Source organism: Actinia tenebrosa, unplaced genomic scaffold (assembly GCF_029948245.1).
Source record: "Actinia tenebrosa isolate PJP-AT-01 unplaced genomic scaffold, QUT_ActTen_1.0 PGA_scaffold8__29_contigs__length_14323225, whole genome shotgun sequence".
Classification (NCBI taxonomy): domain Eukaryota; kingdom Metazoa; phylum Cnidaria; class Anthozoa; order Actiniaria; family Actiniidae; genus Actinia; species Actinia tenebrosa.
In genome coordinates this window covers 9,033,502-9,055,908 of record NW_028292585.1, presented here as the reverse complement: position 1 = coordinate 9,055,908, position 22,407 = coordinate 9,033,502, and the positions used below count along the sequence as shown (strand labels likewise).

Sequence of the window (22,407 nt, the reverse complement as noted above, 5' to 3'; positions counted from 1 at the left end):
TTAAAAAAAGATACCCCCCCCCCCCAAAAAATTCCAAAGAGGGTCAACCACTACCAAACAGGAAATACCAATAACATTATACAATTATACAATTATGAGAATATGTAGACCGCATGGCACTAATGAAATACATGAAGATAATAGAAATATAGATAAGTTATAGTGCTTGGGAACGAGGTTATTCCGGGCGAAAGCCTTGGGAATTAAATTCGGAAAAATTAATCTCCGACCTCGCTGGGAATCGATCCCACGACCTTCGGAACTGTACTACCGATGCTCTACCAGCTGAGCTAGAGGTCAGACTGAGAGCAGGACGGGGTGAAATAGATGTTAGGTAGCGGTAATTATGATGCAAAGATGAGAATATGTAGACCGCATGGCACTAATGAAATACATGAAGATCTAGCAACCAATCAAACAACAAACCAGCCGACCAGCCCGCATTTAGTATAGGTATATCCAGTGAAAAAAGTTAATATTCTTTAAATCACTTACTCGTTTCACAGTTTTGTCCAGTAAATCCGGCTTCGCATTCGCAAGTGATGAGTATTTTCAACAAAGTTATATCTGCATATGGATTTTCTAGGACAGTTGCAAGTATTCTTGGAGAAAAAGTAGACATTCATTTCAGAGTTTCAAAAGAGTTTCGCTAAAACTTACTAAAAAACTTACTACAATTCTCCTATCCAATTTGAATCTTACGGCAACAGACTTCCGTTAACCAACTGTTATAAAACGTGTGGTGTGGTGTAGTGTGGTGTGTGTGGTGTGGTGTTGTGTGGGTGTGGTGTGGTGTGGTGTGGTGTGGTGTGGTGTGGTGTGGTGTGGTGTGGTGTGGTCTAGTGCAGTTTTCGTATGACTGTGAAAAGCTCAGTGCCGTAAGCGTGACGTGCCGTGACCGTAATACTTCATCTAGAATTTTAATGTCTGATTTTTTCACACGCAATATGATTGGTCTAAAAGTGCCGTGATCTTGGCGTGACCGTGTCCGCGTCGTGTTTATGCCGTGCTCCGGGTATTTGATTGGATGGAGTGTAAATTCTCGTGCAATGTGATTTGTCTGGCGTATCCCTTGCTGTGTCACGACCGTGTTTCGTGCCGTGAACTTTTCACAGTCATACGAAACTGCACTATTTGCTAATCAGTATTTTCATATTTATTTAAGGTAATTCCCTTGAAAGAAATTTTACCAATAACACTTTCCTGTAACTTTGCATACACATTAATTATGTTATGGACATTTGAAACTGTAATAAAAAGATGGAGCCACCCTACTCAAAAAAGAGAAAAAAGTGAAAATTGGGTTTTAACATGTTTCTTATTTAGTTTCAGAAAGAAAAACTTAACTTAGCTTTGTTAGTTCCACGCTTTTAGTTACATGCGCAGAAATATGCGCAGTGCAAAACAAGGGAATATCATAATACCGTAATATCAGGTTTTTACCTGAGCACTTCTGTAGATGACACCAGGTCTGTCCACTAGATCTTCTGGATGCATAAAGTGATCCGAGTCACTCAGCTCACACATGTATTTCTCTCCACTCGCACTTGTGCCAAAGCTATAGGAGATACAGCGATCATCCAAGAAACACTGGGATTCGCAGTGCGCATCGTTCGTGGCTCGTACGGTTTTAAAGACGTGATTGGACAGCGTCCTTGCCTTCCAGAGTCTCTTTAAAAACCATATCTTTTCCACAAGTATCTGCATTGACTTAAAGAAACACAGCAAGATTAGCCTGAGTTTCAGATTCAACGGGAGGGGGAAGGGAGGAGAGGAGAGGGGAGAAAGAGAGAGAGAGGAGGGTTTCACTTTTATTCTGTTCGGAACTCGTTCCGTCCCTTTCGGGATTGATGACGCGTATAAAATTGAAAAATAACTGGTAAGCCCACATTATCTTGCGACATATTAACGAGTGTGTGTAGATGGGGTTAACCGTTAATTGACCATTGGCCTAAAACTTATAAGTTTGGGTATCAGGTACCCCTAGCGGCCTGTGTGCTTTCAACTGTATATAGCGCAAAACCTTTTAATAAAAACCCATATAAAGCATACATTTTCTAAAAGCTGAAAAAATGTAGAAATTCTTTCGTTCTTTCTTTTTTGTAAAATGTATTAATATTTTAAAGTTAGAGCGAAGTATTCAAGCTTTCACATAGGTCTCTTCGCGGAGTTCCACGACAGCCGGTATTGATCGGAAATCACCTTACTGTTTACTACCTTTCCGAGATCACGAGATATCACTTGCCAAAAGGGTGTCTGCGATTTTTGATAATTTGCTTTGTCGCTTTGTTATGCGTTCCTAAAGTTACGACGCCAATAAATTAGCTTTATCCTATACAAAACTGAAGATTACTCAGGAAAATCGGAGACACACTTTTGAAGAACAACTACCTGAGATGACTCCCATAAAATTTCAAATTATCGGCCAAATTCCCTTTGACAAGGACCTCAAAACGAACGGGTAACTGAACGCAAAATCACTTAGCTTCCAAAAAAACGCTACTTTGGTTTTCAAGCCAAGAAGGACCTTTGTGGACATGATGAGATTACGGACACCAAAATGTGTCCCCGAGGACAGATAAAGTAATGAGAAACCGAGATCGAGTTATTTTATCATTGTTATTCTGGGCGGGAAGTCCAGATAAATTTCGAACTGAACTTTGGTTTTTCAGTACCACTAAATGGTGTTTTTTTAGGCATTCATCGCTATTATTCAAGCTCAGACTTTTCGTTCGCTTAGGGCATACTTTTTATTCTTAAATGTATTCCTAACTAAAGAGAAAAGCAAGCGACAGCAGAAAATCAAAACGAATGTCCAAAAGCGTGCAAGATCAAACAACAGTGGCTGATAGACGTAACGACAAATCGTTGACAAGTGATGTCAACACTAAATCGAAAACTATAAAGGGTAAAAAGTCGTTTTTCGTTATTTCTTTTTATTAAAAAACGCTATTGGAAAATTATTTTTGTGCATTCTCTCGGAAAATGTAAAAACCTAAAAATCAATTTTCATAGCAATTTGAGGTACCCTGATACCTTAATATCAAATATCTTTATTTTTCTTATTTTTCTTATTTTAATCTTTTTTTCTTATAATATTGCATATGTTTTAATCAAGAGAGCATAAATATGAGAGGGAAACTCCTTAATAACGCGTGCGCCATGTGAATTCCGTTTGGGCTATTTTTAGTAACCGGATGCAGTTTAAATTTCGCCTTATACTACTTCCGTGCGTCATCAACTTGCGCTCGTTCGCCTCTTTCCGTTTTTTGTTTTTATCACTGCATCCAGTTACTAAAAATAGTTCAACAGGGAATTTACATGGCGCGCGCGTTATTAAAAAGTTTCCCTCTCATATTTAGCTCTCTTGTTTAATATAATTATTTTCCTGATTACTGTAAAGGCAAAGCTGAATACACCTACTATCATTATCCAACGGTTTGATTTTAGTTACCTTTTGACGGATAAAGCAACCGAAAAGTTCTTGTTTATTCCAGTTTCAATTTTTCTGGCAAGTAGTTGAAACTGCTGTAAAATTGTTCAAATGTTGTTTTATTTGGTTGCTAATTCCCAATTAACAAGTATCGATTTCTTCTTTGACAATTGTGAACTTTTTCTGCTGGTTTTTAAGCGATTTAGAGTAAATTTGGTAGCAATTTTCAAAGCCTTTTTTGAGAGAAAAAATCTTCTATCTTGAATTTCTAGAGAAGAAAGACTGGTGTGTTATGGAAACTACTATAGCAACTACTATAATCTGATTGGCAAATTCATATTCCTATCGTTTTTTTTGTCAATAAAAAACTGAATTACGTTTTTTTTGCACTAGTACTAAAGATTTTTGCACTTTTTGTACGGAATTACACTTTTCACAGCCATTCAGCTTCGATATTTTTTTCCGTAGATGTGATAATAATATTTATAACAACTTCAATTATTGGTAAAACTCAATTATACTTCGCTAATTAAGAAAAAATTCCCTTTTTCCTTTTATTTTCTGTCTTCTGCTGATTCCTTCGCGCTCACTAGCCAATACGATACTGCCATCTCTAGCTGGGAAGAATAGCTCACAACAAAATAATGATTCTTATAAAACCTTTATAATTTTACAAGCACAGACGAACGCTGCCTATCACTATCATTAAACGTTGTATTTTGATTAATCCTTTGGATTCAACTGACTAAAAATGCCTTAAAATATCCAATATTATATAAGTTATAGTCCTTAAATTATGCCATGCTATCGGAATGAGTCAAGGCATATATTGAAGAATGCAAAAAGTATCTGTCGATGGTTGGCTTTTAGAAGTTAATTGCATACTGTGAATTTCCTAACTTTCTTAATATATATTTGCTTGAACATTTGGTGGCTTTTGTCCAGCATGATATTGCTTGGTAGTTTAGTTAGTTTAGTGCATCTAAAATGTTTTGAAAATTTTGGCAGAAGACAAAAATCTCCCATCCACTATTTGCAAAGATCACGTTTGAAAGTTTTTTTATTTTGTAAAATTATTTAATTAGTTCTGAAGACTTCCCTTTCAACCTCCAGTTATTTCATAAATGGATATCATTCGTCATTGTTATAGGTAGTTAGCAAATGATAGAAATTTGTAAAAATTTGAGAAAACTCTAGTAGGAAAGAAGAGAACTAATAAGTAAATTTACTTTCATGGATACGAATTGCAATTCATTATCATTATCATTTTTCATTTAATTCAATTTCAGTTTAATTGCCATTGGCTAAATTGATCTCCTTTGAATGCCTTTGCCTACAACTCTGACGATTGAACATAGGCATAAGTCAGTCTTGTGCAATACAAAATCCAAAAGACATTGCCCTAAAAAAGCTTTCTAAAGCAATTACCTGGTATTCGACCACCAAACACTGTCTCGAAGACAGAGTCGAAAACCGAAATCCTCAGTGAACTGTCTCCATCAAGCCGATAGAAACAAAGCCGAAAATCCACAAACAACACTCTCTCAGCGAAAAAGAAGACGAAGAAGACGAAGAAGAAGAAGAAGAAGAAGAAAAAAAAAAAAAAAAAAAAAAAAAAAAAAAAAAGAAGAAATAAGAAGAAGAAAAGGCCATCAAAAACTTACCCAACAGAGTTGAATGAAGAACTCGATAAAACAACCAGAAAACCCATGAATAGCTCATCCACCAAGACATGGTGTCAGTAGAGCTTGTGAATAAGTCAGTAATGAGCCTATAAAAAAAAGTCGAAATATTTATTAAAACGTAAATAAGCCTTTTTTTGGTGACGTCTACAGGAATCCGCCGTTTTTGTTTATATTTTGGTAGTAACTTAGCGGCATGTCGATCCCATTCAAACTATCAAAGGCGCCCATTCAAGGGATAGATATGACTCGTATGAGATCAGCGAAGTACGCCCACTGCAATACCGATACGAGGATAGTTTTACTGAATATATATTATTTTCACTAAACAGTTTGATTTAGACCATGTTTATTAATGAAAGCAGCTGAATGGATTTTATGTAAATTTAAATTGAGTATGAATAATCCATGAAAAGAGTTAAAACGTTAACTACACTTATTTTCCTTGGTTTTGCCGGCCTTCCCCTATTATAGACCAGCTCAGCATCACATAAAACATTTATTCTTAAATTCATCTGCTGTTTTATTTGTAAAATTTGAACATGAGTTTTGAGTTGGTATAAAGCCAACAATTTCGGCTAAAGTCACTAACAATTTTCTTTATTGTACACGTGACAAAATTAAGAATTAACTGAAGTTGATGGAAACCAAACTTCGATTATTTTTTTCTTAATTCTGTATCTGATGGGAACTGTTTCTAAAACATTTATTCTTAAATTCATCTGCTGTTTTATTTGTAAAATTTGAACATGAGTTTTGAAAATGAGTTTCAGTTCATATTAAAATATATAAGTTGGTATAAAGTCAACAATTTCGGCTAAAGTCACTAACAATTTTCTTCATTGTACACGTGCCAAAAGACTTAACTGAAGTTGATGGCAACCAAACTTCGATTATTTTTCCTTAATTCTGTATCTGATGGGAATTGTTTCTAAAAATGACAATTATTACGAAAAAAGAGTTATTTTCTGTGTCTTAATGAAATTAAGCGATCGATAAACGTTGCCCAACTAATTAAAAACTGTAACTCAAAGTTGGTTTAAACATATCATTATGTTAATAACTTTCTTATACGTTTAGAACTGAATATTCTAAAAAGAAGCCGTATTGTGCTAAAAAACCAGCCTGATTCAAGATATTTTTGTCTTTGTTTTTATTCATTTTGTGATTCATTATTTCAGTTCAATTTGAACATTTTGGTAAGGATTTTCTTGTTATGTTACTACACATGATTATGACTAAACTAGTAACTGCTGGGAATGCGGACTTGATAGTACAGCTTTCATAAATAATTGGCCGGGTTTATAATCATTTAACCGTTTAAAAAGGTTAATGGCGTTTAAAACGGGTTTACGACCGTTAAAATTTGTGACTAAATATGGTAGAAATTCAAGGCGTTTCCATGACTTTCATTGGCATATGCTACTAAATGAACGATGTTTTTGAAAAATTCGTAAAAACATTTGACAGTGAAAACGGGTCGAGCTTACCCCCTAGGTTCCATGAATGGTTTTCTTATACGAATATCGAATCTATTATTCCTTTGGAGAAAACGTCAATGCCATAACTAGTTCAAAACTCGAATTCTGATTGGGTTGCAGGTTTCTTGTAGCTAGATTGTTCGGTGTTGATGTTATGTTAACCATTTTTGTTTACAATAGGATTCTAGAGGTCAAGGCAAAGCTTGGAAAGGAAAAATGATATGAAAAATAATAAAAATATACGAGCTTTTCGGCCATTTATTTCATTTTAATGTTAAATCTGGCTAAGATTCTGGCACATTGACAAAAACGTATTTCGAAGTAAAATGCTGTAAAATGCCTAAGTTTTCTATGAAAATGGAAATGGAAATCTTATTTATTTCATTTTTAAACTCATTATTTTCTGCTTTTTTTATTATGTAGATTCAAAGACCTCTTTGAATTATTAAAATTTGGACATTTTTATTGCCTAGAAACAAAAATCACGTCCAGTCGGAACATGGGCAAACTTTTTTAGTGCGTCATTTTACAATTGTTGATAAAGCGTTTCGGAACGCGTTCCCGAACACCTGTCATTTGTGCACTGAGAGAACTCAACGCTGTCATACCAAAGTTACCTAGCAAGTCTACCACAATGCATGTTATTTCCAAATTGAATTCTAAATTTAGCCTTAAACCTAATTCAGTGGAAGTGCTATACATTGAACGATCTCGATTCTTTGCTAAAATAATTATTATGCTATGCAATTATAGTCTTACGAAGTTTTTAATAATATGTTTCAAATAAAACGAGTTACTCAAAATTTAGTCAGTGTGAAGTTTAAAAACGATTCTTTCACAATAAAAGTGCAAAACCAGACCACTCTCTCTGTCTAGTGAGGGATTTGATTTGCTCAAATCAAACTAAATCTCACTCCAAGATCTTCAGTAGATCCATGCCCTATTAAAACCAAGTGTAATGAGACATTTTCCTTTATACAAAGGAAAAATGGATGTTTTTCAAAAGATGAGATGTCTGCTCTGAACTCCATTACATTCCATACATTAAAACCGGACAATTTCAAGCTCAAAATGACGGGATTTATTTTGAAAATTTCACAAATATTTTTATAATTCTAGAGAGTATAATAACCAAATAGTTGAAAACAGAGCGTAAATCTTGAGAATATAATGCAAAAACATTTTAATATTTAAGTAAGATTTGGAAGTCTGGGGCCGATTTTCAAACATTAGATTCGAATATCACAGTTTATTTTCCCATGGCTTCTTTTTGCACGACATGCAGTCAACGTATTGGATCTTCAAATAACGAGGCCAAAGAAAAATTGACAATAATTGAGCAAAGTACACCTACTCAATAAAAACATGAGAAAAATTGAACAGCACTTGTACATGAGGAATGATGGACACTACTTCACACCTGAAAAGACCTCATGCAAAGTAAAAATGTTTGACCAAAGCTCCTCATGGATTTATTCAGGACCTAAATTAAACACAGTAATTATAAAGAAAAAGACATTTCACAACATAGAAATAGGTTTAGATAAACTAATAAAAACTTATAAAGTTTTGACTATAAAAAATGAGGTAGCAAATACATTCAAAGTGAAAACAATAAAAATGAAAAATGAAATAGAAATAAGCAGTTGATTTTTTGAGGCGCTTCAAGCATCATGGCTACGAAGTTGGCTTCTCGTAGATCTCGGATATTTTTTAACTTGGCTTTTTTTATTACACTCGCTCTGAACTCACTAAAACCCTTAACAACACATAAATAAGAAAGTACCAGTATTTTAGTGGCGAAGGGTTTGGAGTTCAAGCATTAAGGTATCATCGTGAAGCATAGACGCTTGCAGACTGTGCTCTTGGACAAGTAGTGAACAACAGGCGATGAACCACTAGTTATCCAGTAGCCTTGTTGTCTAAAATCGTTGTGTGTGGCTACACGTCCCGCATGTTTTGAACCTTGTTGTGGTAATGTCTGACGAGCATCTCCGCCACGTGATTTCCCTTTTGAATTACCACTGGATGCTTCGGTTCCATTGGTACATTGGCTCTCTTTATTAGTCCACCAACGCGGATTAGTCCTGTCTCATCAAGAAAGGGGTCTAGCCTGAAAAGACAACTGGATGTGTACGTCTCGCTCGTCAGCTTCCTGTTTCTCTCTTGAGCAGTTTGTCTGTCTAGTGCTTCATTCTTGTTGATTGCTGAGCTTAGAATCTTGACTTCTTCTTAAAATATATGGTTTTGCAGACATCATATTACGTTCCTTCTTGCATCCTCTAATTCACTTCGACTGATGACCAAATCGGACTTTGAATCTTCTGCCTTTGCGGCAGGTCTCTGCACGACCATTTGCCTCCTTTGCCTGATCTTTATCCTCAGACAAAGGACACAACTCTCAGAAGGCCATCCCACCTTGATATGTAACTGCCCCCGCCCCTGAAGCCCCCTTCAGCAGAAAAAAAAATCCCATGCTTTTATAAATTGTTTTCCGTTGTGTAGATGAAAGAAACTCAATTAGCCCCCCCCCCCCTAAACTCAAATAGCCCCCCTAAAATTTTTGCTGGATCCGCCCTTGCCTAAGACAGTCTGGCTTTACGATTTCCTGACGCCACTACTCCCACATAGTTTAATTTATTTTATTAACATTTCGTCAATAGAAAATAACGGAGACTTGCTTTGTGGCCTAGAGAACGGGATGGGAAAACTGTGCCCCAGGTCTTGAATATACGGACCGAAGCCGTTTGAAATACTTAAAACACTAGCTTACGATCAAAGTAAAAACCGTAAACTATGGTGGCCCATAGGGGACAACTGCAAACAAATAAAGCCTGCTGCAAATACATAAAAGCTGCTGCAAATGAATTAAAGCCGATCCCCGATCATAATTTATTTGCAGCATTTTTTATTTGTTTACAGTTGTCCCCTTTTGGCCACCGTACCATATCCCACATCTAATTTTAGGATTTCTCTTTCCTAAACAGAAAAAAGGATTCGCATTACATCACGAATTTTTTCTTTTAAGACGGGGCGAGGCTCATGGCCAATGTTTTGAATTTGTTTGAATTTAACAACAGCGGTATCAGTGTGGCTTTTTGGATTCGTTTTGTCTTCCACTTTTGCTATCTTTTTAACAGAACCCAAATAGAAAAGTAGCTAGAACATCATGCCCCTGTTCAGTCCGTAGCCACATTACCAGAAATCAGGGACAAAATGGCGGACAATCTAATTATTCATACTTCTTCTGGCCCTTTAAAAATGGCCGTCCAATAGAGAGATTTGTATGGAAGGATTATTTCAAAACTGGATAAAATTTAATGTACTTATAGTTTTATTTGTCTAGTGTTTTACAAATACTTAGTGATTCTTCACTAACAACTTTGAGAGAAAAAAAGTCCAAAAGTCTATGTTTTCCTTCGGTCAAACAGGTTATAGATTATAAAAGGTTTCTTGTGAATGAATTCCATACATTCCTTGTCATTGCCTTTATGATTCTCCGCAATAAAAATATAAAATTGCTCTGCACAAATGACAAAGTCAAAACCTGGTGTTCAGGATCGATTATTTAGATATCAATGGTTTCATTTACCTTCTTGAAAAGCAATTCTTTCTTCTTTCTGTTCGGTCAAACATCCATCAATATTACAGCATTTTAATCTCCAAAATATACGTAAAATTTCAAATATCTTGGACTCTTGATGTTTACCTCAGCCGCCATTTTGAGCTTAGAAACCAGGCCATATTTGAGTAAAAAGTGTTGGTATTCCTATATTATTAGAGTGAATTTCGCGCCATTTAGATTTTCAAAAATAATAAGTCTCAAAAAATGTCTGATAGTCTCTCTCTTTATATGAAACAGTCATAAGACTGAAAATTGAAGTTCAATTCTGAAACACATAAAAAAAGTCGTTTTGCATATTTAAATGATCCACAAATATCAGAGCTATTTGAAGTGGCTTTCACAGTGTCTATACTATACAAAGCTCTACAGATATGAACGTCCGCTGACCGAATAAATTACGGTCACAAAATGTCCCTGATTTCTGGTAATGCATAAGCTCCAGATTAAACCCTTTTTTTAAAAACTAAATCTATAAGCACAAAAATATTTTAACTACATTAACTTAAAGTATCAGATAAATCTCTATACTTTGAAGAGTGGCAGATTAATAAGCTTTTAATATTTTTTACACCCGTGAAAGTTATATATCAGACGCGCTGATTGGTCACACTTTACGTCTTATTCTGTTATAGTCACCTACAGGTGAATATAACTAACGCGCTCGTTTCTCGACTTGTTCCACCTGCAGAGATAAATAGAATTTGAAGGGGAGAGAATCTCTCTCTCCGTTATTTATAAAATTTACTTGTGTTAAAAATACTAAAACAATTATTTTCCGAACGCGAAAGAATGAATGTTGGGGAATATACCGAGACGCGAGTCTTCAAATCTGACAGGACAGAAGAATAATTACCTTAGCTGGAAAGAGCATGTTATAAATCAGTAAAACTGTGAAGTTTGAATAAAATTATGTCCAATTCAAACTCGCAAAGATATGATTTTGAAAAGTGTGATTTATGTAAGAATACTTTTGCTGGAGTCAAGGCAAAAAACTGCGCTGATTAAGAGGAAAACTGGTAAAAAAAATGGTGAGGAAAATATATTCGTACTTCTTTTACATAATGATCTTTTGGTCAATGGCGGTATAGAATTGATGGTATAGAGTTTTATAATTGTAAATTTAAAAGGTTTATTACTTGAAAAATTTTGTTTTCTACATTAAAAGACTTTTCAAGTGATTTTTTGGAAGGTTTTGATTCAATGAATTTAGAGTACATGGCGCCCTTAACTTGGTGCAGCTGTTTCTTTCAACAAACTAATTGTCTGAATTAGTAAGGGTTGCGGCTCACAAAATTTCAAGTTTGATTGACAAAAAGAACTACTCCAATTGGTTGTAGACGAAAAGATTGTTGAGTTTATTTATCACACCATTACCAATCACTAAGCTTATAATTGATTACCAATCAAACTAAGAAAAATTAAAGACAAATAGTCATTCAATATTTTTACAGCGAAAATCGTTGCATCGCGACCCGCCGTTTCAAAACCCTGATTGGATTTTGGTCTTTTCCGATCTGTCAATCATATTGGATTAATGGCTATGAACACCATCATTCAGGGTCGGCCATCTTTTTGAGAAATTCTAAAATGTCTCAAGAATATTCCAAGCATGCACGCAGTTGCTATGGAGAGTAGTTTCAAGGTTAAGAGAAGGCGGATCAATCAACTGAATGTAGGCAAAGACCAGGAACGGTGAGAAGCGGCATTACGTGGTGAGTTTCCAAAGCCTCGGAAATCAAAGCCTAAACATTCAGTTCCTGAATTCTTCGGAATTCAATACAACTCGGATGAAACACTAACATATATCGACACATTTCTACTTGTAATTTGCAAACTATTCTGTCTTAATCACTATAAAATTAAATTTGCTTACCAAAGCATACACAGATTACTGTCGACACTACTCAAAACATTTTGCTCATGATAAATATTGTAGCACAAAATTATGGGTTTGATGAGGATGAACAACGAGAATGGTGTTAATCAAAGGAAGAAGACTTAAAAACAACTCTCCATCGCAATTCCTTGGAATATCGCTAAATTATTTTAGATTTTTTTGAAAAGACTTGCGTTAATGGCCAAAGCTGAGCGATCGTGTTCGTAGACTCATTTGCATAAACCCAATATGATTGACGGCTCGCAAAAAAACCAAAATCCAATCAGGGTTTTGAAACGGCTTGTCGCGATGCAACGATTTTTGCTGTAAAAGGTGAAAGAAATTTCCATGGAAAAGACTTAATGTTATGATGATCCACAAAGTGTTATCATGAAGCGTTGTTTTCCATTTTTCCTTCATTCGTTTAAGAGAATACACTCTAAGGTGTATTAAATTCTAATTTTTCAATGAAATAGCTAGGAGTTTTTACTAAAAGTTTTCAAATTTGAAAAAAAGAAAAAACGTAGACCGATTTAACGGTTTTCTTTGAATGAATCTGAAGTGAATATCTTAAGCCTTGATATTCTAAAAATTATAAGAAAAGACACGAAAGAAACTTGAGGAATTATTAGCAAGCAACGGAGAAGGAAATTTTCAATTTTTTTCAAAATTTCCCCGTAAATGGAACGGACAAAGAATTCTTTGGAGCTTCAGTGTCGAAGTTATTTCTTCATTTACTTGCTTGGTGGATTTATCATCTTTAAGATGGGTAGGTAAAAAATCTTCATTTCTTACTTAGTCTATGCGATGCAAAAAAAATATATGCAAAGATTACTGAATCCTTTTAAAAAGCAGGCATCATTTATTATTCTGGCGTTTTCTTCTCTTAACAAATTATTAAATTGATTACCAATAGGGCTAGCAGATTTTTTTCTTAATCAGGGGCAATAAGTATTGCAACACTGAGCAATCAAAGTGTCATATTACCAAAGAAACTAATTGACAAAAAATCGTCGAGAAAGTATCTCAATACTAGTCTTGCAGATCATGTTTCAAGGAAAAGAATTACAAGCTAATTAAGCTTAATAATAATAATAATAATAATAATAATAATAATAATAATAATAATGATAAATAGAAAATAATGATAATAGTTATAATGAAAATAATAGCGAATCACCATACTTAAGAAAAAATGGTTAACTATCGAGTTGATTTTTCATGGCTTGGCTGACGTCACTTCCGTCCATACGTCCGTGTACACAACACAGGGATCCCGCTTGATGTCATAGAAAAACTACTCACAAATGCGGCTCTCAAATGCACAGAAAAAATAGCTTTAGGACAAATTATAGACCAACAACAATTAAAAAAACTTTAATATATTCAAAGGTAGATCAAGGAGTGTTTTGCAAGAAGTCAGGTGTGTGCTTTTTAGCAAACAACAATATATTTTTGTGCTGTGCCTATGGGCACAGTACATTTGTTTTTGTTGAGTTAGGTATGATCGGAATTTAGTTTTACGAATGCCATTGGTGGACCTCGTCATGATTGACATTGGTGAAACACGAGGTGAAAATGCATGTTGAGATCTGTAAGATCGGGACGCGAAGGAGTTGAAAGAGGTTGAACATATGTGGTTTTCGTGGTAAGAGTGCCTTAATCCAACTTACTTTAAACTTAATTTGGTAGTTCTAAGCAGATAATTAGAAACTGGAGCTAAATTAGAAACTTTAAGTGCGATTTTTGTTTTTTGATACAACTCGAATTAGTTACGTAAACAAAAGATTGTAAATGGACAGGCCAGGAATTTATACTGCGTCATTGATGTAAAATAGTACTCGCACGAGTTTTATATTATTTTATTAGCAAGAAAAATGATATTAGGTTTGATTAGCAAAACATATTTATTTCTAGTCGAATATTTTCATGACAAAAACGTATTTCATGCCGTAAGCTTGAATGGGGGCGGGCAAGGAATTTCTACTGCGTCATTGATCTAAAATAGTACTATTGGTATTTACTAAAACAAGGAACGACCTAAAACCACCTGAAACGACCTGAAACGACCTGAAACGACCTGAAACGACCTGAAACGACCTGAAACCATCTTGAAACCACCTGAAACCAGCCAAAACATTGAATCTCCATCGAGTTTGTCGTCCAGTTTGTGTATTTTATTGACTGTTATCGATCGATCGAGTGTTTGTTTTCCTTGGAAGGGATGTACTTCATGGTAGAATGTCATATAGTCGCTCATACGTATAGTCTCCCATAGAAGTATTCCACACTTATACCTCACTTTTCCCTTGCTATGATTACCTGTTCCTAGCTATGATCAACCGTCCCTACCTATGATCAACTGTTCCTAGCTATGATCAACTGTCACTAGCTATGATCAACTATCCCTTAGCTATGATCAACTATCCCTAGCTATTTTCAACTATCTCTTGCTATTTTCAACTGCTCCTAGCTGTCATCAACTGTCCCTAGCTATTTTCAACTATCCCTAGCTGTCATCAACTGTCCCTAGCTATGATTACAATTTGAACATTTTTTACTTTAACGTGTAAATTTGTTTAACTTAACATTGGCGTATCTAGGGGGCTCAGGGGTGCCTGTGACCCCATTTTCAAAGCCCCTCCATAACGTAATTCAGCCATGTTGCCTGCAAGTTTTTAAGTTCATTAAACTATATAAGGGGAAGTTAATCTATATATAGGTACAGGAAACCATTAGTAGAGAATGGTGAAAATAGCTAGGGATAGCTAGTTGATCATAGCTAGTGACAGTTGATCATAGCTAGGAACAGTTGGTCATAGGTAGGGACGGTTGATCATAGCTAGGAACAGGTAATCGTTACGAGGGAGAGGTGAGGTATAAGTGTGGAATACTTCTATGGGAGACTATACGTAGCGACTATATGACATTCTACCATGAAATACATCCCTTCCAAGGAAAAAAAACACTTGATCGATCGATAAAAGTCAATAAAATACACAAACTGGACGACAAACTCGATGGAGATTCAATGTTTTGGCTAGTTTCAGGTGGTTTCAAGATGGTTTCAGGTGGTTTCAGGTGGTTTCAGGTCGTTTCAGGTCGTTTCAGGTCGTTTCAGGTCGTTTCAGGTCGTTTCAGGTCGTTTTAGGTGGTTTCAGGTGGTTTCAGGCCGTTCCTTGTTTTAGTAACAGTACCCGCACGAGTTATATGTTATTGTATTAACTAAAGTAATAATTTTTGTTTTGGTTAGCTAAACGTATCTATTTCTAGTCGAATATTTTTATGAAAAAGGGATTTTCATGCCGAAACCTTCAACGAGTGGGTGGACGAGGAATTTACTGCGTCATAATTTACATAAAAGAGTACTCACACGAGTTTTATATTAGTTTATTTATAGTTCCTTTCACGGTTTCCGACGCCATATTGTTTGGGCAGAAGTGTAGGGAAAGAGATACGTTTTTCGTACTATTTCCATTCTGAGGTTACCCTGCGAGCAAAGTCTCCTTTACCTTCCCCCGAGTGAGAGAAAGGAAAGAGTCTTCTTTCCTTTCTCTCACTCGGGGGGAAGGTAAAGGAGACTCTGCTCGCAGGGTATTCTGAGGTAAATTTTCGAGACCAAACTTTTTCTGTAGATGGAGAATCTTCTGTTCAATAATGTTTTGTGTGGTGTTTTTGAGCCGATGGAGCCACCATAACACTGGTTCTCAGAGAGACGGAGGCTTGCTTTGGGGTTTGCGAACAAGACTCGTTTATGCTGGTTCAATTTGACCGTAAAAAATATTCAAACCGAATCCACGGATTTTCTTCTGTCTTACAATGACTAAATCCCAAATAGTCTTGTACTCTATTCAAAGTATCCATGTGCACAGCACATTTGACACGTTTTCCCGTGTCAAAACTTGTTTAATACTGATTTTGACAGGAATTTTTATCCACAAATCAAAGAATTTATTTCAAAACTTTCAAAACTAGTTAAGCTTAATTGATTTTAATGCTGGATGAAATATAATCCGGAAAGCAAATATTACGACAAATATTCGGCCTTAATTAAGCATTGTAAATCTTTAACAATTCGGTTGTTTTTAACCAACTATCGTATGTTTTTCGTTGAAGAAAAACACAGATTTGTTCGCCTCCTATCGCGGGGTCCCATCGGACAACAAAGAAGACTTTTATTCAATAATTTCATATCTTTCTATCGATAATTATTTGAATATTGAATGAAATATAAAAATGCACCACATATTTAGCTGTTTATTTCGAGCTAGTATGATTATACAAATGATGTGAAATTTTTGTTTGTTGAAAGATGTATCGTATGAAGACTTTGTCTCTCACTTTCAAAAGCTACTAAATATTCAAAAACATCTACAAATGCCTACGGAGTCCGTTAAGGCTTACAAAAAAGGAATAAGAATATTTTAATGAAGAATTAGGATCAGAAAAATATTTTGAACTGATGACATGTTTGATTTTGATCTCCAGCCAATTTTCTCTCGCTGATGCTACCTAATCATTTATTTTCTTGATTCCATTGCGTTAAAAATACGGTTTTTACAAAAATCTATACTCTTCATGGATAACCAAAATTGTTATGTAAAAGAAGTACTAGTAAGCTTATGTTTTGCTCGTCTTTTCTTTTAAGCAGTTTTCTATTCTGTCTTTATATGCCGTGTTCATTTGTCCATTAAAAGATGGAAAAACTCCGACTCTTTGTATTTTAATGAAAGATATCCAAGGTAAATTTCACAATACTTGACATTTTATTGGATTATCTGTACTTATCTTTCATTTTATCAAATAAAATTTAACTGAAGGAAAACAAAGCGTAAAAATGTCGGCCATACAACACTTTGTCGAAGACTTTTTCAAGAACAAAACTAGCCCCTGGGATGGATGGTGGTAAGTTGTGTACATGTGACAAAATTCCTAAGTGGGAGAGAACTAAGGTCGAAAAGAAAGACTCGTGCGAAGAAAACGATGTAGTGCATTTACATTTCATTTTTTCACTTTATGGTTTCCCCTATTCTCGATGGAGAAAAAAATAGAAGGTTGTCACGATGGACTTTATTTTTATCTTTCCGTTTTATCTAAATTGGGCTCCCTCTGCTTTTGGGCTCCGCTTTTAGGCAGTGCCTAAATATATATATTAAGAATAAGAATAAAAAGAAGAAGAAGAAGAAGAAGAAGAAGAATCAGCAAAGCATAGGCGGAGGCCGCATTCAAATTGTAACATAAAAGAAGTTAATAATATTAAATAATAATATAATAGTAATAATATAGGATATTAGCATATACGAATTTGTGTACTTCCTAAGAACGCGCGCGCTCATTGGTTAATTGGAGGTGAATATTGTACGATATTCACCTCTGAATCTCGGAATATTGAGTCGGCAACAAAATGGCATTTGCCGGCAATCGTTTTGCTACAATTTTCGATGAGGAAATTGAAAAAATGAGATTAAATGCCATTCCTATCGATGCTAAAAAGGCAACGAAGTAGGGCCTAAAACGTTTGCTAAAAGTTTTGTTGTCACGCAAACTAAAAGTTTCTGTTTTTTTGTTTTTATGGAATTATTGTATATAAAAATAAGTTACTCTGTACACAAGTTGGTATATGCTAAAACAATTATTCGCCTCAGGCTCAGTGAATATGGAGAATACTCACCTCGCGTCTCGGTAAATATTCCCCGATATTCACTTTGGCTTCGGCGAATAATTGCTAAATATAGTATGAGACAAATATATAACAAGATAACTAATAAAGTTCTGTTACTAAGAAAAAGGTGCGTTTCCAATGATTATTAATTCTAAAATATGTTATCAGTCGTAAAATCAGTATTACTCGTAAAACAATTACCATTCAATCAATCCCCGTCAACGCCTATGAACATTTATTACAACTCATGAATGGTTTTCTTACTTGAATGTATTCTCAAGTCTCAGACACCAAGGGGTGCAAAGTTATGGTATTCAAGGTTGATATCCAAGACAAAGCATTGGAGAACCATGTCTTTAAAACTGAAATAGCCAGCGACGATTTTCAGTGTAGAGTATTTTGCTTCTTGGACGATCACTGCATTTCATACAATTTTGGTATGAGTAGAAATAACGAGACACGTATGTGTGAGCTGAATGACTCGGACCACATTATGCACCCTGAAGATCTAGTGGACAGACTTAACACAACCTACAAAAGTGCACAGGTAATTCAAAATATTCTAATATAATAAGAATAGGATTATATGTTTCATTTGCATCCAAACAAAGAAATGATACTCAAGAAAATGACACGTGGTCTGAAATGAGCAAAACATTACACCGAAGGTAGAAAGGTACGATGGCCGAGAAGGGACTTCAGACTTCAGACTTCAGACTTCAGACTTCAGACTTCAGACTTCAGACTTCAGACTTCAGACTTCAGACTTCAGACTTCAGACTTCAGACTTCAGACTTCAGACTTCAGACTTCAGACTTCAGACTTCAGACTTCAGACTTCAGACTTCAGAAGTTCATTCTCGGCCACCGTAAGAAAGTTATATTGCCACCATGGCTCGCTAGATATAGTGAAACGAGAAACAACAAGCACAAAATCCAGAGAACCACGAGTAAGTTGTTGGCATTGCACCAGGAGTATGTGGATATAGTCCACAAAGTATATTCAAACGCCCAAGCTAAAGAGGTCTATCCCAATATATGTACGTTCTACTTACAAAATCGATCATACTTTATAATCATATTTTATTAACAAAATGTGCTTTCATTCATTTTCTCTACAGAATAATTGCAATTGCTCAAAGCATTCCATCTGTAAGTTCAATTTTGCACAAGAAACCCACCGATGCGAGTGCAAACCAGGATTCACGGGAAATTCGTGTGAAATTCGTGAGTTTTTTCCCATCAACTTTAATATTAGACTTTTAAAAGTCTGATAAAACTTAAACGTTTTTCTTTAGGAATACATCTTGTTCTTATTGCCTGCAATCAGTACTCATTTATTAATTATAAAAACAGATATCAATGAGTGTGCTTCTAATCCTTGTCAAAATGGAGGATCATGTCAAGACCGAGTCAACTCACACAACTGTACATGTGCTGCAGGATTTACTGGGAGCAACTGCGAAAAAGGTATGTCAAAATAAAAGGCGTTTACATTTACTTACGTATGTATATATTCCCCACTTTCTGTCTACTACTTTGATTAGGAGAATGCTAATTGTATTTGAATAATTCATTATTTATATAAACTAGACCCACCAAGACCGGTCGACTCCACAAGTCAATCGTTTCACCTTTTACACTAATGCGAAATTCGTCTTTTCATTTTAAAGAAAATGCTATTTTAGGACCTAGCTCTTCTCAGGCGATGCAGGCATTAGAAAAAGACAGAAAAATTCACAAGGGAATGGCACGTGAACCAATATAAATGATAGGAATATCTGCTAGAAGTTCGAAAATGAGAACATTTACCGAAGAATTATCAACAAGACAACTTGTAAAAACTAAAGACGTTTGCCTTTAATAAATCATTGTTACATTTTGCTACTAGATATCGATGATTGTGCTTCTAATCCTTGTCAAAATGGAGGATCATGTCAAGACCAAGTCAACTCATACAACTGTACATGTGCTGCAGGATTTACTGGAGCTGAATGTCAGACAGGTAAGAATTAAAATAAAAATATGAAATTTGAAGGCATTCACATGTCATGCGAAAAAGAGTATCAATGCATCAATCACGAACCTTTTTTCAAAATCAGATATCGATGATTGTGCTTCTAATCCTTGTCAAAATGGAGGATCATGTCAAGACCGAGCCAACTCACACAACTGTACATGTGCTACAGGATTTACTGGAGTCAACTGTCAGACAGGTAAGAAATGGTTTGTTACTGAAATTAATAGGTTGGTACAATTATATAAATGACAAAATATGTTTCAATCAGATATCGATGATTGTGCTTGTAATCCTTGTCAAAATGGAGGATCATGTCAAGACCGAGTCAACTCATACAACTGTACATGTGCTACAGGATTTACTGGAGTGAACTGTCAGACAGGTAAGAAATGGTTTGTTACTGAAATTAACAGGTTGGTACAATTATATAAATGACAAAATATGTTTCAATCAGATATCGATGAGTGTGCTTCTAATCCTTGTCAAAATGGAGGATCATGTCAAGACCACGTCGACTCATACAACTGTACATGTGCTGCAGGATTTACTGGAGTCAACTGTCAGACAGGTAAGAAATGGTTTGTTACTGAAATTAATAGGTTGGTACAATTATATAAATGACAAACATACGCTTCAATCAGATATCGATGATTGTGCCTCTAATCCTTGTCAAAATGGAGGATCATGTCACGACCGAGTCAACTCATACAACTGTACATGTGCTGCAGGATTTGAAGGAGTAAACTGTCAGACAGGTAAGAATTGGTTGTTACTGAGATTGATAGGCTGCTCAATTATAATAAATATATTAAGGCACTGCCTATCTAAAAGCGGAGCTCCCGATACGCAAGGCACAGGGAGCCCAATTTGAATAAATATGAAGTGAAATCAAATCGAAATGCCCTACATTGTTTTCTATGCCCGAGTATACTCTTTTTTTGCTGTAATAATGACAGGAAATATAAAGAAAAATATGTCATCAAACCTCACTTAGTTCTATATTTGCACCCTGGATGCCCCATGATGCCTTGTAATTCAAGATGGCCGCCATTTCATCGACGAGAGGTCGATGAGAGGTCGATGTTAAATTACCTCCTCCTCTACTCCTCCTCCTCTCCACCTCCTCCTCTAGATGAAATAAAAAACTGGCATACTATGTTAATAATTGCTCAACATTTGTATGTCACCTCAAATGTTTTTAATATTGAATATTAGGTAACTACGGATTTTACCTAATAAATCATATAGATGCTAAAGCTTTGTAATATTCAAATAGCAAAGAATGTTCTAAATATTGCTGTTTTTCTTTTCAGGTTCAGCTTGTCCAAACAATCTACAGTATTCGGCAGGTGGCGTATGCATGTATCAAGGTTCCAGTAACGGGCCATGGCAAGATGGCTATGCTGAGTGCAATAGCTTGTCACTTAACCTACCCTCCATCCACAGTCAGGAAATGAACGATAAGATAAGAAATTCAGTTAACAGTTGGTTATGGATAGGTTTGAGATACGTTAATAACATAAGTGAATTTGCATGGAGCGATGGTACCGCTTTAGATTACAGGAATTGGAAGGACCTCTCGTCCATTAACTCCGCAGATGGATATTGTGTGTATATGAAGCCTGAAGACAGCGGTTACTGGTTTACCAATCCTTGTTACTATGGATACAAATACATTTGCGTATAGTGCTTATACTATATAATCAATTAAGGTATGAGAACGGAGCTGTGGCTGGAAAAAAATCCTCACTTTTTAGTAACTAGTTAAATAAATAAATAAATAAAAAAATCACTTTTATTTAAGTGTCTAGTCGTTTTATCGCTTTTGCACTAAATCAATCAACTCACATGTTGATTTTTACGGAGGGAGGAAACCGGAGAACTAGGAGAAAACCCTCATAGCATAGGAGAGAACAACACATCAAACAAACTCAATTCACATGTGGCGACCGCAGGGCTCGAACCAGCGACCCGACCCGTTGCCGGACTCACCGCGGTAAAAGACGACTTGTTAGCAGCGAACGCCACCCATGCTACCTTGTTTACGATAATATGAATCCATATTCTCGATTTCTCGGAGTTTAGTTGTTCCGTTTTCTTAGAAAACGGTGCAAAACTTTGTATCGAAGGGAGCCATTTTGTTTACTTCGTGTGTAACCCGAGGGTATTTTACTTCCCAACCACATAAGAAATTAAGTTATTTTTGTCAGCATAAAAGCAGGTTTAATTAATTAATTTTTCCCCACTTTTTTAAATAAACAGATTTGTTTTTCTATCTTTTTTGGTATTTTTAACTATAGTTATAAAGATATTTAATTCAGGTCTGAGATTTTTTGTTTTACAATACGCTTCACTTTGTTTTCCTATCAATATAAGATGGTTGATTAAATGAAAGTTATTTTCTATATTGTATAAGCCGAATAAAATATTCATAGGTTCTGAAAGATCCATCACAATATTGTATTCGGCTAGCCATTTTATTACTTCTATCCAAAACAGTTGGGTATATCGGCACTTACACAATAAATGCTCAAGCGTTTCATCTTCTCCACATCGGAAAGTAAATGATGCTGATTCACAATAACCAAACTTCTTTAACTGAATATTTATTTACAAAATCCTATTTAGG

The 22,407-nt window shown here is 35.4% G+C and overlaps 1 protein-coding gene and 2 long non-coding RNA genes across 3 annotated transcripts; 1 reads left to right on the top strand and 2 right to left on the bottom strand.

Annotated features, from left to right (window-relative positions):
- Window positions 1-538: 538 nt before the first annotated feature.
- On the bottom strand, window positions 539-5,225 carry LOC148905120 (uncharacterized). The gene is made up of 3 exons (XR_016121867.1): window positions 5,098-5,225; window positions 1,444-1,710; window positions 539-602 (listed from the first exon to the last, which is right to left on the bottom strand). It is a non-coding gene; the product is annotated as an uncharacterized LOC148905120 (long non-coding RNA).
- Window positions 5,226-12,658: 7,433 nt separating this feature from the next.
- On the top strand, window positions 12,659-21,576 carry LOC148905118 (uncharacterized). Its single transcript, XM_089040965.1, has 10 exons — window positions 12,659-12,866; window positions 18,041-18,306; window positions 18,880-18,985; window positions 19,115-19,228; window positions 19,650-19,763; window positions 19,861-19,974; window positions 20,047-20,160; window positions 20,233-20,346; window positions 20,420-20,533; window positions 21,092-21,576. Exons 1-10 carry the CDS (start codon window positions 12,779-12,781, stop codon window positions 21,463-21,465), a joined length of 1,518 nt encoding a protein of 505 aa, XP_088897091.1. The 5' UTR covers window positions 12,659-12,778; the 3' UTR covers window positions 21,466-21,576.
- On the bottom strand, window positions 13,945-14,726 carry LOC148905119 (uncharacterized). The gene is made up of 2 exons (XR_016121866.1): window positions 14,198-14,726; window positions 13,945-14,167 (listed from the first exon to the last, which is right to left on the bottom strand). It is a non-coding gene; the product is annotated as an uncharacterized LOC148905119 (long non-coding RNA).
- Window positions 21,577-22,407: the final 831 nt, after the last annotated feature.